Consider the following 24032-nt stretch of genomic DNA (forward strand, 5'->3'; position numbering starts at 1 on the left):
CCAAGAAAAACCCAGTGCACTGTATGCATGCAGTGTGCCACAGACCCCAGGGTCTCCGAAAGCCAGATTTTCTAACCTCGGATTCCAAGTCATTCCCTCTCACATAAAAAAAATAAAATGTTTTTGCCCAGTAGGGAGGGAAACTTTAATCTTCCCAAACAGATCAGCTTTTACAGGAGGCTATTTTAGGTGTTGATTCTGTAACAGTGAAGTTATTGGACAAATGAAGAACATGGCAAATGCTGTAGCTTGGAGCAATTCGCATTCCTCAGGTGCTAAAAGCTTTAAATACTTCCTTTGGGCATGAAATAGATCTGCCGTCAAAGAAGCCAGCATTCCTGACAGTGCCTGTCCCACAGACTCCCACAGGAGAAAGTCTGGAGAGCTGAACTAGTCTGACCCCAGGAAATTCTTCCCACATCTCTCATTCTTGCTTCGTTTCTCCTTTAATTTTCAGAATTTGTCAAAAGGCCAGTTTGATGTTTGGTTATCTTCCTTTTCATGCACTTTCTTGGTCTTCCCTTCTTATATTAATGCCACATTAAAGCTGGGATGTGAACCATGCAAGTCAGGAAGTCCAAGATGCTCTTTCGGAGACACTCAGTCAACGTTGTTAATGATTTTTAAAAACTTCTCTTGTTGTCTTTGCTAATAACACAAACGGCTGATTTAAGACTGGACATAAATGCATTCATGCAGCCAGCAGGTAATATCTCTGCAGGGAATCCTAACTCTTGTGAGCTTATCTTTGTCCATATTGACTAAAAAAATCATACAGAGATCTCCAATTAAAATATCAATAACTTGGAGATGTACGCATGTTTCCTTCCCTTTTTTTTTTACACCACTACAGTAGCAGTGCTATCATACTTCACAACAATGATGTAAGGGCTTTTCAGTGCATTCTTGGTGTTGCTTTGGGTTCCAAAGTACATTAGCTGTTTCTTCATGGTCAAAAAGAATGGATATTGTGTAACAGACTCTGAATTTGCTCCATTCATGGTTGGTTTGGGGATTTTTTTACATCTTCTTATTAAACAGGAATAGTAAAATTTGGAAATTCTGAGTTCAATTCAGGGTTTACAGGAATGTCAAAGCTTTTTATCTGTCTTCCTCACATTTGAGCTCACCACCGGATTGTTAGTCCTCATTTCTGCCTCCATAAGGCCACCTTTAGCCACTCGTACATCTGGCTGCACCTCCAAAGCTGTTGATGTCTCCTAAAATTTTGGTCAGCAATTTATCCTTCTTCCTTGAAAATTTATGAATGGGGTAGACACTAAGTGCTCCTTCTCTGCATGGCTGGCTCCTAGCTGGTGCTGTCCTAGCTAGTCCTAGCCTGGAATTAGTATTTTGTTATACAAATGGGAAGAAATCCATTTTGATCCATCGGACTTTCCTTCATACCCCTCGTGCAAACACTTGTTTATGAATCAACGGCCCTAACTGCGTATCTCCAGAAAGCTGTGAGCAAAATCGTATTTTGACCCTATTTTGACCATATGATACATCTGGTTAAAAGCTGAAGCCAAGAATTTTTTCTGCAGGCCAGATACTTGTTACACAGGGAACTGAGGGAATAATTCATGCAGCTCTCTGTAAAGCCAGCTTGTGACCATTCATATTCATCGGAATTTATATTCACCCCTTTATTTTTCTGAGTATTATTAATACGAAACAGCAAGGACTGTGAGCGTGGATGCCGAAAACCAGGGAGAGTTCGAAGACGGCCTACAGAGGATCTGCCGCCCAGAAAACACGAGCTACGATGAGAGATCAAGCGAGCTCAGAGAAAAGGCTGTAAATCAATTTGATTGTGGACCATCGCCATCTACAGAGTGAGGTGTCAGGTAAAAGAGGGCTCTTCAGTTCTAACAACCGCAGCGCAGCTCGACCGGCACTTCTCCGTCGTCAGGCCCGCCTCCCCTCACGCCGCGCCGGGCACGCCCCACAGGAGAGCTCGGGGCTTCCGCCGGGCCTCCGGGCAGGGCCTGCCCGCGCCCCCCCGCGGCGGTTACAGGCCGCGGCCCGGCCCAGGCGGGAAAGCAGCCGGCGGCGGCGCGGTGAGGCTCCGGCAGGTGCGTGTGCGGCGGGGCCGGGGCGGGCCGGGCCGGGCGGCCTTGGGGCGGGCGCTGGGCCCGGCCCGGCCTGGGCCGGGTGAGGGAGCTCCGGCTGCTAACGGCGGGCTCCGAGGCCTGGGCCCGGCGGTGGCCCCGGCCCCCCCCGCCGCGCTCGGCAAGGCCGGCCGGGCCCGGCCGGCCTTGCCGAGCGCGGCGGGCGGGGCCGGAGCCGCCCCGGGGGAGCTGCGAGGCCGCTCCCTGTCCTCTTTGCAGCCCCGGCCCGGCCCTGCTGCTCCGAGGCCTGACTCCCTTTAAAAACACGAGCGTGCTAGTTACTGTACTGTCTAAAACCCATGTGCTTGCAGGCGCTGCTTAGTACCACGTTAACCGTTTGTGCACAGAAAGATGTCACCAGCAGAAGTCGTAAATGCTGCCCGTGTATCTAGTAGAAAAAGCTGTGCGGGGTCTTGCGCTGCCTTCGTGGCTATCAGTGCTGTTTACGCCTGTGTGTGGAAATGACCCTTTCTAATGCTATAAAAACTATTTTATGTAGGTTGTGGATCAAAGATATTGCAAAGACTATGTAATAAACATTGAGGAAAAGGTAACATCCCCATTTTCTGAATACAGTTCAGGGGGAAAGAGGCGTGTGATCAGTTGGTTAAATAAGGTGTACAAATGCAGTTTGAATAAGGTTGCACTGTGATTTCCTAGCTCCCATGTCACTTTTGTTCTGCAGAGAGCGTCCTCTGGCATTTTTGTACATAACTAAGTAAACGTTATGGAATCAGTAGTAGATGCTGTAGAGGTTTTGGGAGCAGAGTGATTTCACAGTTAAATGCTGGAAGAGCAGCTGCTGTACAGATGTGTCACAGAAGTTGTATGGTTTGGACCCTATAGGGAGGAGAAATACCCACTCTGTGGAAACGTGCTGCAAACTTGTTTTGAAAAATGGAGGCTTTTCTAAATAAGATTGACATGTTAGAAACTAGGCTACTGTGGCGTGAGCGGCAGCGCCTTTGCTAGTTCAAATCTGTGTCTGACTCAACTTTTCACGGCCTCAACAGTCAGCAGTGATTTGCTGGTTTCCTGGAAGCATCTCTTTATAGAAGAGACTTTTGCTTTTGTTCCTCTGTTATATCATCAGAAGTGTTTTGTCTCACTTGCCATTAGCAAGCTATTGTCACATACAGCATATTATCCAAAGCTGTGCGGGAAATTGTCCTCGCTCCTCAGATCTTTCATTGTTTATATAGAGCCTGAAGGCTTTGTTCCAGTGTTTTGAAAATGTCCACCATGGTAGTGGTGGACATTACATCAGCTATTTATCTTCAGCTGCATTTGCACTTGTATCTCTGCAGACCATCATCTGTTAAGGCTTTCATCCAGTGTTCTGTTTTCTCACTACAACTGTTTAACAGTGTCTGGTAATGCAATGCAAAGTATGCACAAATAGTGTCTCTGTAACAAGGATATACTATACAGGTTAATCCTGATGTAGGATAAATGTAGGACAAGCCTTTCCTCTGGTTGAAAACAGAAGAAAGGGACCTTCTTGCTAAAGAGAGAGGCTCATAGCATGTGCATTGAATCAGTCCCAATTTAATGGTCTTGAGCAGCAACTTTGCTGTTACTGAGCCTGTCTCATGACTGATTACAAAGCGTGGGTGTGACTCCCTCCACATGGTTTTGTTGGAGAGCTCAGGTTCTTTGTGCAAAGCGTGAATACTAAGGCCTTTCTTTGAGTAGCTTGGCCTGAAATCTGGAGGAAAAAATCTCTCTTGCTCTCTCTTTAAGTCAAAGACTTCTCATAGGACTTCACATGCTCCTCCTTTGTAAAACTGGATGTGGAGCAGGTCCTTTCTCTGAGCCTGAGCCTAGGGCTGACTTTCTCAGGAGGAGGTGTGAGAACCCTCTGCTTCCATGCTCATGCAGGGAGCAACTCCAGGATCCTTTTGCAGGTACATCTTTGTGTCTTTGCTGCTTATGCTTTTCTTCCTAGTCTTTAAGTTACTGCTACTTCAACAGGAACTCTTAAGTGGAACTCTCTTTGTGGATATTGTTCAGATGTTTGAGCATTTGAGTCATAAGTTTTCCTTTTTGTCAGTGCATTAATGAAGGCTTTAGTGAAACATCTTTGGTCATTGAGTCAAACCCCCACACCTGAACTAAATTGTTTCTCATGCAATATTAAGATTGAGGAAGGAATGTATTTTCTAGGGTCGTTTTGTAAGATGGGTACCTAAGACTTAAGTGTAACTAGTTCTGTGTCCCCTTATATAACTCTTTCAATGTGCTTTTACAAATCAGGAGTGTTCTCACTGCTGTCATATAGGTGGAAAAAAAAAAAAGACTTATAGCTCTTGGATGATTAGCCCAGTATACCGATGTACATGTGCTACAAATAATGTAGATATAAAGAAAAAACTGAACTTTAGATGATTTTGAATCCTTATGTCCATTTCCTGATCAGTGTTTGTGGCCTCTCTAAATGCTGCCTTGCTTCACTAAATGCTGGCTTGGTTAACTCCAATCTCAGAAGGCTGAGCTAGCTAACATCCATTGTCGGTATTATGTTTAACTTGTTTGCTTTAATTTAATATGCAAGTTTGGCGCTCAGTTAAAAATAGCAGCTAGAATGTTGGGCGGGGGGGAACAGAACAAACAGAATGGTTTGAGAGAGTCAACCAGAAGGATGAGTAAGTTTTAGTTCCAAAAAGCTCAAGATGTCCAGTAGGCAGTAGGAGTGAGGACTAGAATTGCAAGGACGTCTTGCAGGAAATGGCATCCCCAGCATTCAGTAAGGTGAATAAAACCATTCATTTTGCCATACTTTTGAGGTATTAGTAGGATCGCACATAGCGTCAAAGTCTGTCTGTGGAGAGATTGACTTAATATTTATAGTTACAGTGCAAACCTTCTTTCCAGAAGGGTTTTTTTTGCCTGCTTCTCACGCTGTTGTCCAGGAAGCTATACGTTATTAACTTACTTCTGGTTACTGATAGGTTAGACTAGACAGGAAAGGTGGATGGAAATCCTTCTTGCTGAGAACTTGTTGAAGGATCTGGCTTAAAATGAAGCACCTGTGTAAGAGGTTATGGAACAAACAGACAACAGGCAGGAACAAGTTGCCAAACCAGATGAAGCCCCCAGGGACAGTGCTGCTAACGATGGTCTCTCCCTTCTCTCCAAAAGCTAATGCCTGTGGACTGCAGAGCAGCAAATGTATCACTGCTTTTTAAAGAGGGTTCTAGGGGAAGTCTGTGGGCTGCAGACCGGGAAGTTTGACCACTACCAACTGAATTAGTAGAACATATAGCAAGGTCCAAGTTATTGGACACCTGCATAAATATTATATAGTGGGAAAGAGCCAATGTGGCTTTTGTAATGGAAAGTCATGCCTTAAAAAACTGTTGGAATTCCCTGAAGGTCTAAATAAGCATGTTGAGAGGTCTGGCTCACAGTCTGTACTCCGATTTCAGGAAGCTTTTAAACAGGAGATCTCACCTGAGCAGCCCCTGACATAATAAGGGAGTTCCCTGTCATAAATAAACAGTGGGTGCAAAGATAGGAAAGAGGATGTGAGTAATTGGGCAGCCCTCCTGGGGGCTGGAGGTCACCGTTGGAGTGCCGCAGGCATGTTTTGTAAGTGACCTGGAAAAACAATGTTTCCAGCTGGCTTTACCTTGTTGGAGGTGGTAAAGAAGAGGGCTGATGGTGATGAATTGCAAACGTAAACTGATTCATGTGGGTGGGGAGCAGTCCTAATTTCACACACAAAATGAGTGAGTTTTTGGAGCCGTCATGACTAATTCTGTGAAGCTTTCTTCATCAGTAAAGTCTCAGTTTGGATAGTTTTACACAGGTTCAAGCTCACAGTTTACAAGCTCACAGTTACTAAGTACACAGAAACTGTGCCTGGTTCAGAAGGTTCTGGTCTAGAGATATGGAGGACGTGTGGAGAAGCACTGTGTGCTTATTCTGTTCTTCCCTAGGTTCCTGCTTTTGACCTGTGCTGGAGAGCAGGACACAGGGAGATGTGTCCTTTGGTCTGACCCAGTATTGACAGTTCATATATTCCAACATAAAGTCTGTACAACTGGGAATTTGTATGAGGAATTGTCTCTCCAGAAGTGGCAACATGTTCTTACGTACGCTTCTTCATCAGGCTATCAGAAAGACATAGGTGCGTGAGGAAAACTTTGCAGCTGCAGGTGTCTGGACCTGTGAGCCAAAAGTACACACAAATTACTGGTGGGCTTTTTTTTTTCTTTTACCTCCTTTTAGTGAAAGCTCATTAAATACATGAGGAAATACCTGCAAATGCAGTCTTATTAGAAGGATTAAAGAAGCCTGTGTAGACTCAGTTGTGCCTTGACGACAGGGTGTATCTGCCGCTGAGCTGTATTTTACACAGATTTTCAGTGTCTTTCTGATTCTGGCTTGCAGGGCCTGAGACTAGCCCAGCAGCCCTGAATGCTTTAGGCACTTGCGCAGACTTAGCTCTTGATCTTCCTTTTCTGACTTCCATACTTTTTTTGTGCATGTGTACACACATGTGCTTAACAACTTGTAGCTGGTTTGGTTACAACAGGATTAGTAAAAAGCGATTAAACCCACAGCTGATTCTTATTTGAGGCACAGAAGTAGAATTTGTTTACTATACAAGCAAGAAAATATAGAGAAAAATGAAGAGTTGCAGAATTTGTCTGTAGACTCACATGTGAAGAGATGGTGTCTCTTACTTCCCAAATACATAGGGCTTGGGTACTTGATATGTACTGTCTTCTACAGTGCACTTTTTCATAGGCAAGAAGGCATTTTATATACAAGCAACATCCTTTATAGAAAGCGTAGATAGGCTTTGAGGCATAGAGTTTTATGTTTCATATCTTGGTATGAACAAGCAGGGAGACAAAGGGTAGATCGGGGTTTTTCTGCCTTTCTGAGATGGTATTGCAGTCCCCTCATTCTACGTTTTTGCTTTTAAAGCAATCAGATTTCTGTATGTGACCCATTTCTCATGACTATAAGGCAGTTTCCTACTGCTGTTTCTAATGAGAGCTGAAGATGCTGAGATCTGTGTAGGATCAGCCCATAGCAATGAAATTACAAGTGCCCTAAGGCTGCCGGTATAACATTTACATGAGAGCACTTGCAGCTTTTAAGAATTACTTAATTGGAAATGCAAGAGGTGCCAGGGAACTCAGATCCTGTTTCTGATGTCGCATTCCATAAGAGCAGAAGTTACCAAATAAGTTAATGCTCCACTCAAATTGGCCATGTTTTCAGCATCTCTTTATGTATGGCTGATGAACTGGAAGTTCCAGTTAATACTGTCAGAGAAGTCTAGAGGTCCTGTCTTCAGTGTGAAGCATTCCCTTGACTGAGTCTTTTAGAGGGTCAGTCTGATATGGGGCAGTGTTCTTCCTCCGTGCCTTCCTTCCTGCAACCCTTTTTCCTATTCGCACCCTTTCTCCTAGACAGGACTCTCCTTTGCAAAGGCCACCAGGCAATTTTGTCTGAGGCAGGCTGGTGACTTCTGACAACATTTTTAAGAATTCCCACCAGGTGAAAACCTCAGTTCAGAGCCGAATACCTGGCATGGAGCTGGCCATTCTATGGCAAGTCTCTGACATCACTAAATCATTGCAATAAAGAATTAGATGTTTAGAAAAAAAATCAAAACTTCCCACCTCTCTGCCAGCCATGCCAATGTGATTTTTTTTTTTTTTTTTTTTGCTGCCTATTTTTATCTGTTTGTCTGGATTCTTCTGAAGTGAAATGTAACACTGCTGGGGAATCAGCACTGGTGATCCAGAGTGTAGCAATGCCAAATTTGTTTCAGTGTAGTTCAAGGAAACTAGTGCTGGTGGATCTTCCTTTGTGAGAAACATCAGAGCAAGATAAAGATTGTTTTTGATGGTGAAGGTTTTTGTAGTCATTTTTAAAAGCTGATGACCTGGCGAAAACTGAGTGGCAACAGCTACTTAATTATGTATGTACTTTCCTTGCAGGTTCAGCTGTATATAGGATTCTTTCTCCCTTTCTAATTATGTATGATGTTGAACCTTTGCTTTTTTCTCTTATATCTACATGTGTCTGAATTTCAGAACCGATGAGGCATCTTCTAAAACCTGGTGTCTTTGCATTCTCTTGTAAGAGTCCTTTTTTGAGGCTGACACTTTCCAAATTCAGTGCCAATGGGGGAATTTAAAAAGTTTGGTTTCAGCTTTTTGTGTATTTAGTATAGGAAAAGCGCATTCCCCACTGTTTTCATAGCCTTTTGTATAAAAAAAGGCTAAAGAGTATCTCCAGCAATGCCCCAGCTGGGAGGTGGTCTTTTGCTAGACCGATAGAAAACTGCAAATTGTTCTTGAGTTTGAGCTAATGATGCACTGTTGGTATCATGATCTCCAGTTCCAAAATCTCTTAGCCTATTTCAAAGTGCTTTATACAGTGAATAAATAAGTTTGTTCCTGTTCAACAGGTATAAGGACTGCAGCACAGAAAAAGAAACATTAACTTTTTGAAGCTCACATAGTAAATTGGTGACAAACCTAGAACAATCTCGGGTTACGTAGCTGCCTTGAATACATACTGTTGACTGGAACAGACTGCTCTTCATCTTTCTGGTAGGTTGAATTTAAAGCTTATTTTGTGGAGGTTCTAACACAAACATTTCTATAGCATGATAAGTTTGTCACTGTGACTGTAAATAGGGCATCTCCCAACTCCAATGTTCTGTGTCCTGTGGAGTTTTAGATTTCTGATCCAGTTACATTACTGTTTAAAATGATTGATACATGACTTCTGTGGACTTTCTGAGCCAGCACAATTTTTGAAGTGTTTGTTTCCTATTTTTTCTGTCTGCTTAACAGATTATGTTAGTTCCAGGTAAAAAGTATATAGTACTGGTTCATCTTTGTTTCCAATTTCTGAATTTCCTAACCTAGGAGTTAGCAAACTTATTTTTGCTGCTAAGTGGAGCAGAGTTGCTTTTTATCTGCAGTCCTTAAAAGATGAATACTCAAACTGCAGTTTTCTGTTTGCTTATCAGTAGAGCCTAATATTTGCCTAGCCTGATGTAGGCACAGCTAAATCTGTCACCTCCTTCTGTAGTTTGCCTAGGTTGTCCAATTAGTTATAGCTTTCAGATTCATCGTTGTGGAGAAATGTGTAAAAATAAGAGTTTGTAGAAATGAGTTACTCTTTTTAAAAAGCTTTATATTCCTAATTATGTTTATATCCATTTTCTAGAACTATGCCAAGAAAAAGAAAGCTGTTGGCTCAATTAAGTGCTCTCCAAAGCAACTCCAGCTTCCCTCCTTTCGATGCCTTGGAGAACCTGAACGCTACGCCTGATGGGGATTCTTCTCCGAAAAGCAGCAAATATTTTGCAATAGAGAAAAAAAATTCTTCCCAGCTAGAAGCAGATTTTTTCAACCAGCCCTGTATTAGTCTGGCCAAGTCCTTTCTGGGACAGGTAAGACATGAACACTGAGATTACTGTAGTGGAGCATGTGCTAGCTAATAACTTAGTGTAAAAGGATGAAATTCTTTTTTTGCCATTTGACTCCAGGGCTTTGCTATTTTAGGAATACAGCGCTCATTCCTTCTCTTGTTAAGTTCAGTGGAATTTAAAGACTAGTAGCTAAATCTATTTTGGATGAAGTCAGAGGAGTAATTTTTCAGGTTTAGTTTACTGTCACATTTCAGAATTAGTTTTCTCCCTTTTTTCTGGTTTTTCTCCCTTTTTTCTTTTTTCCCAGAAAAACTCTGGGGAGTTTTTCTCCCTTTTTTTCTGGTTTACTGAAATGTGCTTTGTGGTTTGAAGGTTGTTTCAGGCCCATTATTTTCCTTTCAGGTATTCTTTTATTTATTTTTGGCTCTTGCTTAGTCCAGTGGAAAGTAATGCTCTGCGGTCAGCAACATCTCCGTCTCTGCCTCCATCTTACTATCTTGTGATGCTAATAGCATGGCAGGCCCTTGGCCTTTCTTGACCAGCATCCACTGTCATAGTGTACTCGCATATGTCATTCTTATCTGCAAGTTCAGCAGACTGCTTGGTACTTTCTTTTACACTGCCCTGTATGCTTTGAACGTTGTATCTCATGCTACTTGCTTTTATTTTTGCTGTTCTGAATAACTCAATATTGTCAGTACACATGGTGACCTCTCTAATGATCCCCTTTCTGAGGTTATTAACACAAATATGCAAGGCAGCACAGGCGCTAGTGTGGAGACATTTAGGACTCCACAGTCCCACAGTTAAACTCTCTTCACTCTGAAAACCTCTATTGTGACCTTTTGTTTCTGAGTTTTCAAGCCATTACTTGTTCATGAAAGGACCTTCTCCCTTATCCCATTGCAGAATCTTTGAGGAATCTTTGGACCTTGTTGAAAGCCTTTGGAAATCAGAGTGGGGGAGATTAAACGTGTCTCTTCTGCTTAGTGAGTCCTTCAAAAAACTCTCCCGCTGTTTCCATGGGAGGGAGTTCCTCCAGTGTTTTCCCTATAAAAAGTATCAGTCTGGGACCTCCTAAACGGAATTGCAAAATGTGTTTTTAGTTTCACTGCTATGGTCTTATCTTCTCTGAGACTTTTTTATACCTTTATTGTCTGTAGGGTGAACAGACTCTCTGGGTTCTCATTGGTTTAGATAACTTTAGGAATTTGTTCCACAAACTGTTGGTTTTGGCTTGTCTTGCTGTGTCTAGCTTTTTTTTTTTCTCTTCTAAGGATATTGTCTTGCTTGTAATTGACGCCTTTGCTCTGCTTTTTAACCCGGCTGGGGTTTTTTTGGTCTGTCTTAACCTCTCTCTGATGCATCATGTGTGTTTGCTATCTTTATAGACATCCTGCTAGAGGCTTGCCTTTCCAGCTTTAACCTTTGGCTGCCTCTCTCAAGTTCTTCCTAACAAGATGCCTCACTTTATGTAGTTTCCCCTTTTTGCTGGTAAGCAGAACTCTGATAGATTTTTGGACCTTAATGCTTGTGGAAGGACACTGAACTTTCTGCTTCATGGTCATGATACAAAGCTGTTTTTCAGGAATAAGTCTTTGGAGAAGACTTTGCATTTTGCTCTGGATCAGTTTGAGAGTTTAGTCTTTTCTTGTGAGATCCCCCATTACTCACTCTGCAAAGCATTTGATGGTGTCTAAAAAAACACAGCCTGTGTCCTGTCCTACTGTGATATTTACTTGGTCTATATGAGGATACCTGAAGTCTCCCAGTAGTGATGTATTTTTTGTCTTAATGACTCCAACATCCTTATGTATTCAGTTACCCTGGGCAAATGATATTTTAGTCCTAATTCTATACTTTTCCTATTTAGGCCTAGAATTACAAGCCAGGCGATTTCTATGTTAAATTTAGATTTTCTTTAAAGTATAACCCGTAGTCTCCCATGACCCAGTCTATTCTCTCATTTTCTTAGAATTATAACGATAATGGTAATTTAGTGTTTCATTCATTATCTTCATCTACCAAATTTTGGAGGTGCCTGTTATATTAATATTGCTTACCTTAAACATGATACTTGAGTTCTTAGAAACAAAAAGATACCCCAGAACATACATGCAATAAATGGCCTCTCAAAATGAACTGTCATGAGACCAAGTACATCCTCGGTGAGAAATAAAAACCTCTGTAAAATAGTTTACTGTGAAGTATTGTGAATGATCACCATTTTTAAACTGTTTAACTGTGAATATTTGGTGTGTCTGAAGAGTCAGGGAGATGCCTGCATGCTTTTAAAATCATAACCTAACCATTGCATTTCATCATATTGAAAGAGAAATATGGCCACATGGGTGTGCTTTTGGAGTGTTTACAGGCAGTTGCTAAACACCAGTGCTTTTCCGAAGTCACTACATTTTTCATAAAAATAATAAACTGATTGTTTTCAACAATTTGAGAAGTGCTGTAGGTTTCCCTACATGATATAGCGGAGTTGCAACATGTGAAACTGACTTCTGGAGCATCCGTACTGGATCAGGTCAATAAGTGCATTAGCAATCCAGCGCAAACATCTGTTAGGAATTAAGCTTTGTTTCTTGAAGGTCATTTTTGAATGGCTGGTTTTCAAATATGGAAGCACTGAATATAGTATAATTAAACTGAGAGCTGTTGCCTAAATGAGACTATACTGCAGTATTTCTTAAACACACAGTATAAAATAAGAAGTTTAGAAATCAGGTCAAACCACAAAAAACTTTATACAGAATTTAGTGATTGTTTTGTTTTTAAAGATAATCTTTTCATTGTCATGTTTTTTTCCCCCGCATCTGCTTTGTTTTATTTAAGGAGGTACCAGCAGCAGGGAACACACTGTAATAACAAAAATCTGTCATTGTCTGCCTGAAGCCAGTTCCCAGCTCTCCTGCGCTGCCCCTCTCTGTGGTGCAGAAAATACAGAAATAGCATTGATAATCACTCTGGTCGTGATTATCTCTATGGTTGGGGACTAGGACTTGTTTGAAACATCTCTGTGGAGAGAGACTGTCTAAGCATAGTAGTTATTTAATTGTGCCACTGTCATATTTCTTCTGATCTAAAGAATATACATTCATGATGCTTCAAGGTTGATATTGGTGGTGCTTTTTGCCTTAAAACTGGTGGGCTGGGGTGGAGAATACAGAAAATAACCACAGAAGCAACTCTGTGGGCTTTATTGTATATAGGATCATAAATTGGTTCTTTACGATACTGCCACATCTAGACACTCCAGGCATTTTGTGGGGTGAATGACAGGTAGGAACTTCTTGTACTGGGCTGTGGCCTGGACAGTAGAAGCTGAAAAAGTTCACGTTAGCTTACAGACTGGACTGCTAGATGGAGAGGAGAGTACGTAGCACCATCAGGTCCTTTTTTCCAACTTCGTTTCCACAGCTCTTGCGCCCTGGTTATTTTGTACAGAGGGTTGCTAACTGATGCACTCTGACCTGTCTTTCAGATTTTAGTTCGCAGACTTCCTGATGGCAGAGAACTCTGGGGGAGGATTGTTGAAACAGAAGCTTATCTGGGTGGGGAAGATGAAGCTTCCCACTCGAAAGGTGGGAAGCAAACTCAACGAAACGCAGCAATGTTCATGAAACCAGGAACTCTGTACGTGTATCAGATCTACGGGATTTATTTTTGTGTGAATGTTTCCAGCCAAGGTAAGCTGAGGCTGAAAGAGTTTTAATGCCTATAGCATGGGGCTGATATTTCAAGCTATGCTTGCTGTGTTGCAGTCACTTGCGAGCTCCCTATGGGCTCTGTGAAGTCAGTGACTTGCTGTCACAATCTTTCCTTGGGACCTGGGTTTTGCCATTGTGAACAGTATGTAACTGTGGGCAGAGAGCGTATTAACTTTCAACGTTACAAGCAGGGCCCATCTCCAGCTGCACAGTTACCAGTCTGGTGGGGTTTTGGTCCCAGGTGGGAGCTGTATGAGCTGTTCAGGCACAGAAATAAAGACTAAGGACTGGAGGAGAATCTTGGCAGAGTGGAGCTTTCAGTTTTGATGACCTGACCTCAGTTTGCTGCCTTATTCATGTGATTCAGTGAACTTTGTTCCTCCAAAGTGGTGATGTAGAAGTAAATTTGCCATCTAACGACAGCCTAAATCTTGGTTGTCTGTTGTCCTGACAGGAAACTCTTCTGTCTCCTACCTTTAGCTTCAGAAGCTGTAAATGTTGGTGAAAACAAAAAGATCTGACATGCTTAAGCAAGGAGTCACTGCAGGAGCATTTTAGCTGCTTTGCTGTATCTTAAAACCAAAAAAACCCCTCAAAATTAAAATACCCAGACTGTTACAGAATCTTCCATCTTATTTTATTATTCTTGAGATAATATAATCAACCCCTAATCAAATTATTCTGGAATTTACTGAGAATCAGCTTCCACAGCTCCTTTTATCATGCGAGTGTTAGTTCTGAAACTTTGGGTTTTTTCTTTCCTGTAGGAATGACAGCGTTTGCCTTGCCATAAAGCTATTGGTTAATCAGACACCTTGAAATGGCAGCAGGTGTTTCTTAGAGAAATATTCGTTTTGTTAGAAAAAAATCTCAAAAAGAATTTCTTTTCTTTTTCACCATTTCAAAGATATAGCTTAAAAAAACACCCACCACTTGCATATTCCTAAGTGGAAAGCCAATGTTGTAACAGTGACCATTAATCCTCAGGTTTTGGCCTTTGGACAGGAGCCAAGCAGAAAACCAGTGCCAGGTTATACTGTGGGGGAAGAGCCTGTCTGTCTAAATGGAGGTCTGGTGGATGAACACATGTGAATTTCATTACCTCGTCTCTGCCAAATCTGTTTAGATAATGAAAGCAGAATGGTTCTTTATTCAGGATGGGATTCTTAGTGTTTGCAATATTAGGAATAATAATTTTTATTTTAAAAAAGATGCTTAGCCTTTGAATTCTAGAAAGATTTCTTTGTGAAGTTTATACTTTGGGAAATTTTCCCTTATATACCTGTGCTTAGTTTTATAGCAAATCAGTTAATCCATCACAACAGTGAGCTCTTTTAGCTGGATTTTTTGTTACAAACTTATTTTCCATTAGCCTGTCATACACACAGCTATGCTGACACCAAGCACAGCTGTCACTACCAGCTTTGTCAGGAACGCACTGAAGTAAATAGCATGGCTGTGCATGTTGTGCATCACAGATGCATCTATGTAAGTAGGATTTACTCCTTCAGTATATTTGCCTACATGCAGATGTGTTGAAAGCAAGAATTTGGGGATGAATCATACCTGAGGTGCTTTTCCCATCTTAAGATAGATGGAGAAGAAGCCTGTCCTGTCGTTTAGTCTGCGGGAAGGATTGAGGAAGTCATCTTTTGTGGTGGCATTTGTGCACCTGGGTAGAAGGCAAAAGCATTTCATTTTCTGGATATGGGACAGATCTTGGAAACTTTGTTTTGGATCTGGCTGTGGCTGTGCATAAAACACAAGGAAGCACTGCCAAAAAAAAAGTCTGTTGTGGCATAGCTTGGTCCCTCTTAGTAGCACAGACCACGCTGTGCTTACAGCCTGTAATCAGCTTCATCGTCTTTGTGCAGGGAATTTGATGCAAAATATCCAATTACTTCAGGGTCTCCCTGGGAATGCTGTGAAAACGTGAGTGACTGACCAGGAGACTATAAAAGAAATATGAACGTATTTCTGAAGGCGTCGCTTGGAAAGACTGAACACAAATTACTGAGAGAACACTAAATGCTTTTCCTTTTCAAAGGGCACGTCTCCAGTGATGTCCCAAAGCTCTTTTCATGGATTCTGGCAGTGCAAAGCTGCAGAGCACCAGGAGTTAAGCAGTGGAGAACATGGGGTGATTGCATCTATTCCTGTATATCATCTTCTGCCTCCTGTGATCTCCTGGCATCTTTCATATCCCCTCCTCAGCTGTCTTCCAAGCTGAAGGTTTCCAGTCTACTTAGTTATTCCTTCCTTAGGCTCTTGCTCCAAAGCTAGTCCATAACTTTGATCATCCTGGTTGCCTTTCCCTGAATCTCTTCCAGTTTTGTTAAATCTTTCTGTAGATGGAGGGGAGGAGCAGAACAAGTCTAGACATGCACACAAATTTCAGGACAGCAGAGCAACTTGCTTTATATGAGTAGTTGGGGTTTACAACTGGGAATACTGTATGGCATTGCTGCAGCAAATCAGAGCAGTGGAGAAGGGAAAAGGTCTTTTGATTTCCCTGGCGTCTTCAAACACACAAACTGACCCCGTCTTAAGCCATTTTAATTTTGACCTGGATGCATATTAGCAAAGTTCATACTAAGTGACATGAGAATTAGGGGAAAACCTGAGGTTGATTTCAGGAGAAATCGGTTCTAGAGATTTTCCAAATGACTCTTGAAAAATGTTTCTGTTTGACCATTGGGTAGTTTGCATCAAAATACTCATGCAATCATACACTGATTTTTAACAAAGCATTTATTTCTGGAGACTGTTGGAACAAACTAATAATCACAAATGAATTCTTAGCTGGCTTAGATTAAACTACCTAGTTTTGTAGTGTAGACAAGTCCTTGCGCTGCTTTTAGATTACAGAATCCTTGTGGGAGGAAGGCAAGCGGTTCAGAGAACCAGTATATCCTAAGTACTGGCAGTGACTGCTGTCCTGCTGCTTCTCAGACTCTTGAACTGAGTGACCGTAGAGCTGATTTGGAGCCACTAGCTTGATGAAAGCAGCTGTCCTTTTACTGGAGAGAGATCAGAGTGTTGTACTGTCCCCGTGTTGCCTGTGTTTTGCTAGCTTCTTGGCACAGACACTGCACAGGGCTGTCCCAGACACACACGCTGTTGGGACCAGGCAAGCAGCATGAATTGGACTTTTGCAGCAGACTTTGTTTTAAAAAGTAGTTTAACACTGACTTGAATCATTCTGGGGCCTTCTTGGTCCTTAATCAGCTCAGGATCGGAGGCCTATACGAGATGTGCAAAGCTTTGTATGCTGCTCGTACTCGCTCCCTCTGCTTAGCTTGTCAGGAATGGGATATTTGGCTCATGAGACTCTGGCTTCTTAGAGCTCTCTTGTTTTGATATGTAACCTTGCAGCAGCATCTGTTTTAATACCAGGTGGAATAAACCTTCTCTTCTGTTTTCTGTATTTGGCTTATACTAGACTTCAGGCTCAGCGGTATCACTCAGGGATAGGAAAAGGTGTGTCGCCACTGGAGCTGTACTGGCAGAGGTGCTTGGTAGAGAGGCTGCAAAAGCATAGACTTTATCTTGAGAGCCACCACCACCGTAGTGTCCTCAGCCCAGCCTGATGCTGCCAACAGACATCAGAAGCACTTCAGCTGTAGCTTGTTGTTTTGCCACTTTGCTGGGGCAAGAAGTTGCGGCCGTTAGCATGTTCAGTCGAGCTCACTTGACTGCATCTTTGTGTTCATAAAATCATAATGAGCCGAAGGGCAGTCTCAAATATTCTGTCACTCAGGAAGGGGAAATCTTTGTGCACATCACCAAGATAAAGCTGCATCGTGTGGGATTTTGATGAGAGGTCTTCCCATTGCTGGGTCAAATACTGCTACTGCCTGAAGCCACGGCGGGCATCACTACATTGGTTTTTTTGAGAAATCATAGATGATAGAGGAAGAAGAGTTTATAGAAAAATATAACCAATGTCCATGAATCCTACAGTATATCCTGGCAGCAGCACAATAATCTTAGTACAAAGAGCCTTCCCTAGGCTTAAGACCTTGGGCTTCCCTCACTTCAGGAAGAGGGTAAATGCCAGTCAAGCTTCCCCTTGACTTTGCTGTGATTTGTTTCTCTGGAATTTGCCAAGGTGTGTGTATTGCTGCCAGATCTGAAAGAATAGCTTGTAAAATCGAGATCCTGGTGATGCTATGCCCAGGGTCACTGGACTTCCCTTTACCTTTTGGATCCTAGACTAGGATTTTGAAGGAATTGTTTCGGGAGCAGTGAATCAGATGGGTGGAGAGAGAAGAAAATATTCTCCTCTCCAGTGGCCAAGTGTTGTTTCCAAGAATGAGAGCTGGAGCTGCTCCAGGGAAGGAGCAGCAAGCTGCACAGTGGGGGTATGGGACTTCCCCATCGTTTTATCATTTCTAGCTGTTCAGGGAGAGAATTTGGCCCCTGCGTCGTTGTTAGATCCCAGCTTTTAGCTTTGAATGCTACTCGTTATATGGAGTGACTCTTAGGCATGGGAGGGAGATATTCAGCTTCTTGGGATTGGCACTGCTGCTGGTGGTGTGTCAGCAGCCATATCCATGTCAGGCAGATGCTGAAGCCAGATAACCCCTGAGAGCAAACTGCTGCAGGCTGCAGAGAGGGAGGAAGGCAGGCTGAAGCACTCTGGCAGGCAGGAGGGGAGCTGGAAAGATTCGGATACTCTTTGGTAGTTAAAGTAAAACTTCTGATGTGCAAGTATGCTCAGGAGGACCCGAACATCAGCCCAGAGGCATGGGGACAGATGGGGACAGAGAAGGCAGTAGCTCATCATGGCATCGCTGCACTCCTCTCCTGCCTGCTGTCTCCACCTCTTCCCAAAGCTCTTGTGGTGTTGCTCTCATATTCAGGGGCTGCTGGCTCAGAGCAGAGAACGGGGTCTGTGTTGCACACAGCTAGAAAGAGTGTGAAAACATTCTCGCAGAAAGAGCAGCCAGAGACAGAAATACCAGGTACCCCCCGGCACGGCTCTGCTGATGCTCTGGGAGCACCTGCAGTTTCTCTGAGTGCTTTTGTCTCTTCACATGAACTCCCAAGGATTCAGTTCAATTCAAGTGTAACCACGGTTTCCACTTGCACTTGTCATGGATGAAGGCAAGTAGCGTAATTAGTGATTGCTCAGAATCCCACAGTTGTTCCTGGCGAGTGAGGCAGCGTCCAAATGTGAAGGATGTTTCTTTGCGTGTGGATGAAAGGCAGAATCAGGACATGGAGCATGTTCTTAAAAATCTAAAATGACCTTTGAGCTCTAAATCACCGTAGCACAGGGAAGCAGCTTTTGGCTGCCAGATTAGCATCAGTCCTGTTCCTTAGAGAAGGGAGTGCCTGGGAACAGATTGCTGACAGCTGTTGGAAATAAGTCTGTTGACTTCACCGAGCTGTACTGAGGGCAGCGGGGGCTCTGAGCAGGTCCAGGGCAAGAGGCACACCTCACAAAAGCCAGAAATCAGGTCCTCAGTTGATAGGCTCAGTTGGGAGCCCAGGAGAGTAATTTAGTGTGGGATCTGTACAAAATATGAGAGGGATTCTATTTTTGGAAATCGCAGGTCCTTAGGGATCTGTCAGTGCCTACAAAAAAAGCCTTTGCCAGGCGGGAGCGTGTCTCCAGATGTTTGAGGCTGGAGAGGGAGAGGGGATTCTTGCAGAGCAGCATCACAGAGCACGCAGATGCTGGTGGGGAGGAATGCCGTGGGCGGCCCCAGCACAAGGGGTGCTGTGTGGGGCAGCACACAGACCGCTTTACCAGGCTCTCCCCTCGCCCACTCAAGGTCATGAGAAGACCTTCCTTGCTGTCCAGTGGAAAATACCAAGGAACTGGTGATGTCCCACTTAGGCTGGAGGCCCTCATCACAGGGGAACGTCTGTGTGCTCAGAGCTGCGTCTTTGCTTCACTGTGACCAAAATCGGGGAGGGCAGCTGATCACAACAGCTGTGGGGAGCTGAAGTTTCCTAAGGCTCCTGACAGGGTGGCAAATCACATTTGAGAAGAGAATCTGTCAGTTTTCTTCACTTCTTGTCATAGAAAGGTCTCTGCTGGAGTGATGCTCCCAGGGCCGTGCATCCCGCAGCCAGAGATAGCGCAGCCCCGTCCTGCCCTGGGTCCCTGTCTTGTGAGAGCTTCCCTGGCACAAGGGTTTGGATTGCGCTCTGTTGTAGCTATGCAGTTACCCAAAGCCACGGTCATCCCACCTGCTGTTACACCTCCAAGTGGGTGTTTGAATTGGAGCACCTGCAGCCAGGGCTCCCTCAGCAGCAGCCCAGAGAGCAGCTGCTCCCAGTGCCTGCAGCTCCTTCCCAGGTTTCTCTTTGTCCAGCCTAACTCTGCAAGCTGCCTCTTTCTGCTGGCAGCATCCGGACTCATTCCTCCTCTCCTTTGTTAGCTGGAGTTCTTGTAATCAGAGTTTATTATAAATCCACTGGGTTTGGGAGCAGCTTTGGATAGCTGTGCCAAAACTGAACCATATGTGTATTTATTCTTGAACATTGTGCTGACATAAGAAAAGCCTCTTCCCCTCTGGCAAGCCTTGGAGCAGCAGCTAGACTTAGTAACATCAAGAAATGGGGTTGGGGAAGAGCAAGTCAGCATTGATGAATAAAGGACACGGAGCTATGGGACACTGGACATTCAGAAGAGGGAAGGGAGAGCACTGACCACGGGTTAGTGGCTGACTCCAGAGCCTGGCACTTGAAGTAAAGTGGCCTGAGAGAAGGACAGACCCTGTGGTTGGGCACTGCAGGCAATTCCCTGCTCCATCAGGCTAAGCTGAGCCACAGGCTCAGAGCTGAACTGCTTCCTTCTGGTGGTGGGGCCAAAAGCCGAGACATTCTTGATGAACAACCCTGTACTAACACGTGGTTCTTGTTCTGCACAGGGGAAGGGGCTGCAGTATTACTTCGCTCTTTGGAACCTCTTCAGGGTTTAGATGCAATGAGAGAGCTGCGCAGTGCTTCAAGGAAAGGACCCACAAAACTGCTGAAGGACTGGCAGCTGTGTAATGGGCCCTCCAAGCTCTGCCAAGCATTTGGGATCGATAAGGCTTTTGACCAAAGGGACCTGACTCAAGATGCAGCCATCTGGATGGTACCTGGACGTGACCTACCAGGAGAGCAGGACGTGGTAGCCACAACAAGGATTGGTGTCGGCAACAGGGGAGAGTGGGCACAGAAACCTCTCAGGTTTTATTTACGAGGAAACAAATTTGTGAGCGTTGTAGACAAGAAAACGGAGGGAGAGAGGGCAGCAGTGGGACACTTCTCTTGCAGCTGACGAGTCTCGCAAGTGTGCCACCAACCAGGACTTGAGCTGTGCTCTGTATGATAGCTTCAAGCTATGTCATGGCAGCAGCTAGGCCACACATAGTGGCTTGGGGGTTTTTAACAATAAATGTACTTTATCACAATGAATGGGGCAAGGTGGAGTTTTATTTGTGGGGCAGGCTGGCGTGGGTCTCCCAGCCAGAACTGCGGTTGGTTTTGGACGTTTGGCATCCCTTGCCAATGGATCCAGGCTTAATTAGGGTGGATGAGTGGTGAAGGTTCACAGCTCTGACCAGCAGAGGCCATCACTTGGTTGCTGCAGGGGAATAGTCAAAAGACTGGATGGCAGCAGGGCTGACTGAAAGGATGAGAGCTGGGAGAAGAGGAGGTAAAGGCAGGATCTTACTGTTGTCTACAACTACCTAGTGGGAGGGTGTAGAGAAGACAGAGCCAGGCTTTTGTCAGACAGGATGAGAGGCAATGGGCACAAGCTGGAAAACAGGAAATTCTCATTAGGTGTATGGAAAAAATTTTCACCATGAGGGTGGTCAGACACCGGAACGGGAGCCCAGAGAAGCTGTGGGACACTCAAACCTCCACTGGACAAGCTCCTGAGTGACCTGATCTAACACATTCGCTTTGAGCAGAGGTTTGGACAAATAATGTCCAGAGACCCCTTCCAACCTATACCAGTCTAGAATGTCCAGCTTAAAGAACAAGAATATTTGTTTGTTATCCCAGCTGCTTTTGAGACCAGTTCAAAACTTACCAGTGTGTGAACCCCAACACAGAGAAAGCACCAATGCTGAGATTTGCCATGACATACAGGGGGGAAAAAACCTCTAGGATTCAGGGCAGAACCTGCCGAACAGCAGCCACGGTGGCAGTTTGAAGGGTGGCAGGCACACACCCCCCACCCCACGCTCCCATTAGGAGATTCATATGCAAGAAGAAAGCTCAAGTTTTTCAAAACCCTTGTCCCCATCACATGAAAAAAAATCTTGTTTGGCCCCTTCTGAACAGCTTGTGTTATGCCAAGCTCAGTAGCTCACCTTGAGATGCAGTTGCTGGGGGCTGGTTGGGACTGGGGCCCTACAGCAATGTTGATCTGATTTTTAGGTCGGATACTGCTTTTGCTCTTCTATAACATCCCTGCTTGCAGCTGCAGGGGAAGACTCACTGAAGGGACTGTGAGTCATCAGCTGTCTGGTGCACTGTGGACACCGGGCTCCCCCGGCGCGACTGTGCCTTGCTGGTGGTAGATTAAGTTATATAAAGCTCACAGTTTCACCCAGTTTGTGTGGGCAAGTGAAGCTGCTCTGTGAGAGCCTGCAACTCTGGGAAAAACTCCAGCTTGTGTGTGTGGTATAAGGGAAGGTCTTAAGGAGGAGCCTGACAGTCTTTTAACACCACACACCACTGGAAGCCACCACCACAGAGGTAAAGGTCTCCCCCCCTTCCCTGGGCACGCAGCACAGAGCAGCTGTGGGGAACAGTGGCCTCATGCAGGCCAGGGGTGAGCTGGCATAAGCTCCTGCTGTCCGCAGGAACAGGGCTGTCGCCTCTTGTTCTAGCCCCAGCACAGCTGGAGGAGCAGTCCTGAACCAGATCAGGAAACACAGCCATGTAAAGACCTGTATCTTGGTTTTCAGCCGGATAGCTTTAACCCAGGCCAGGTTCCCAGTCTGGTTTCCTGCAGCCACAGCCATGCTTGCAGGGAGGGGAATGGAGGAACAGAACAGGCCCTGGGGGACAAGTCTGAGTGCCCTTAGCACCAGCCTCTGGCTGTGTGGAACTAATATGTCCGTGCACTAGCAGCTTGGCCAGCTAATGTCAGTCCTGCTCAACAATCAAGCTCCCCACCCCCAGTCAAAAACTGGAAACCATGAAAACCCACAAACACATAGGCTGCTCGGTGACAGCCGTGCTCCAATAGACACTTAGTAATAAGGATACTGGGGAGAGGAAATAATAAGCTGTAACACTGCGCGAGTCATTCTCATTCATGAAACTGTTTACTTGTGATACTTTGCCTTCCTACCTATCAAGCAGTCCTCACTGCTGCCAGATACCGATGATCAAACAGAATTCCTCAGCGCCCAGGGACGTTTCCCTAAAAGCCAGGCCAACTCCACTCTGCCCTTGAGCAGAGGCCATGCGCATTCTGCCATGGGGACAGCCTGCTCACAAATGGTGCTCGCGGCTGAATGACCCAGCAGTCATGTTGTTGGAGAGCAGAGAAAGCACTTCTGATGCACCAGCGTCCACCCAAAGGTGAAGTTCCGTCAGTAACGCGGCAGTGGAAGTCTTCTTGGCCCCCTCTCACAAGCCCTGGGGAGGGAGCAGGGTCAGGGAAGGGCTGTAAACCAGCAGCTCCCATGCTGTGAATGTGGCACGGCAGGAATCCAGGCTGAGCAAGCGCACACTGTCCTGCAGCAGGCCCCAGAGCCCTCGCACAGACCGTCCTCAGCTGTCACCCCAGGGAGCAGAGGGAAATCAAGGCATGGAGGGGGAGAACCTTCTATGTCACACAGCAAGAAGGAATTGAAATCACCTCCTTCAGTTTTTAGGCATCTTTTAGACTATCAATAGGGAGAGCGTAGCAGGTTCCCTTCCTTTGCCAGCAGAGTCACTTTAAGAGAGACTGAAAAACCGAAATCACGGGGTCCTCATGGCTGGTCACCACCAGCACACTGCGGAATTTGTCAAACAGCATCAGCAGCTGGGAGCGACGCATGTTCTCGTTGTACATGATCTCCTCCAAATGGTGTCGGCCTCGGAAATAGTGCAGCAGCCTGTGGGGAAGGAGAGCAAGGGAGGCACGTGGGCCAAAACCAAATGCACGCAGCTAGAACTGGTACTGCCACCCTCAAGGTTTCCTCTCCCATAGGACGCAAATCAGAAGGTGTTTGGGTTGTGTCCCTCATTTACATGAAAAGTGAATTAAATCGGTTCTTACCTTAGGCATGCCTAGCACAGAAATCCCCTGGAAAAGCAGGGGACTCCCCCTCCTCGGGGCTTTGCAAAGGTCCTCCTTGTATCAAAAGGTTTCCTAGCCTGGGGCATTTCCTGAGATTGTCAATTTTCAACATAGTTTTAACTCCAGAAAGCAAGGAACCACAAGTGGCAACAAGCCTTGAGAAGTCAGGAAGTGGCAGATTTACTTCTGCCCTCTCTTTCCTGGGTCTACACTGCCCTTCACCACAGCTCTGCATCAGAGGCCGGGGTATCTACGCTTGCTTTTAGAATTAAGAGCATATTTTCCCTCACAGCAGCCCAAGGGGCTTGGTAACTACAGGTCATGCAGTCTTGAGGTTTGGTTAGCTTGGGGTAGGTGGAGCAGTCACAACAGGGAGATGGACATTTTGGTGACGGGCACCACAGAGAAGCTCTGGGAGTTATAAAGCCCTCAAAGAGCCCCAAAACCCTGAAGTCTAAGCTAAAACCACACTGACTTCTTAAATTCCCAGCTCTCTTTAGAGATGGCACAGATACCCCTTTGCTGGGCACCAGCAT

At 44.8% G+C, this 24032-nt stretch overlaps 2 protein-coding genes across 13 annotated transcripts in view; one reads left to right on the plus strand and one right to left on the minus strand.

Moving 5' to 3' along the window:
- The window catches only part of NPRL3 (NPR3 like, GATOR1 complex subunit), an 88154-nt gene that overhangs the window by 19742 nt on the left and 44380 nt on the right, over positions 1–24032 (minus strand). For 2 of the 10 annotated variants that reach the window (XM_072878511.1, XM_072878513.1), the window contains one exon: positions 22510–23311. The exons of the other annotated variants lie outside the window; for them this stretch is intronic. In XM_072878511.1, coding sequence (XP_072734612.1) covers positions 23146–23311 — 166 coding nt within the window. In that variant the 3' untranslated portion in view covers positions 22510–23145. Of the gene's footprint in view, positions 1–22509; positions 23312–24032 lie in introns of those variants that run through there. 10 annotated transcript variants of the gene reach the window in all.
- Positions 1914–20663, plus strand: MPG (N-methylpurine DNA glycosylase). Of its 3 annotated transcripts, none has more exons than XM_072878521.1 (5): positions 1914–2078; positions 8551–8695; positions 9321–9546; positions 13019–13223; positions 20132–20663. In XM_072878521.1, exons 3-5 carry the CDS (start codon positions 9325–9327, stop codon positions 20524–20526), a joined length of 822 nt encoding a protein of 273 aa, XP_072734622.1. In that variant the 5' UTR covers positions 1914–2078; positions 8551–8695; positions 9321–9324; the 3' UTR covers positions 20527–20663. The 3 variants fall into 3 exon arrangements, with proteins under 3 accessions (XP_072734622.1, XP_072734623.1, XP_072734624.1); XM_072878522.1 differs by having other exon boundaries at positions 1934–2063; XM_072878523.1 differs by lacking the exon at positions 1914–2078 and adding an exon at positions 3834–4021.

The sequence above is a fragment of the Ciconia boyciana genome, chromosome 13, assembly GCF_034638445.1.
Source record: "Ciconia boyciana chromosome 13, ASM3463844v1, whole genome shotgun sequence".
Taxonomy (NCBI): domain Eukaryota; kingdom Metazoa; phylum Chordata; class Aves; order Ciconiiformes; family Ciconiidae; genus Ciconia; species Ciconia boyciana.

Bases quoted from the DNA above. Each gene is read 5' to 3' on its own strand.
- MPG (XM_072878521.1), top strand. From the start codon at position 9,325: ATGCCAAGAAAAAGAAAGCTGTTGGCTCAATTAAGTGCTCTCCAAAGC. The intron at 9,547-13,018 runs GTAAGACATGAA...CCTGTCTTTCAG, and splicing joins CCAAGTCCTTTCTGGGACAG to ATTTTAGTTCGCAGACTTCC. The intron at 13,224-20,131 runs GTAAGCTGAGGC...TGTTCTGCACAG, and splicing joins TGTGAATGTTTCCAGCCAAG to GGGAAGGGGCTGCAGTATTA.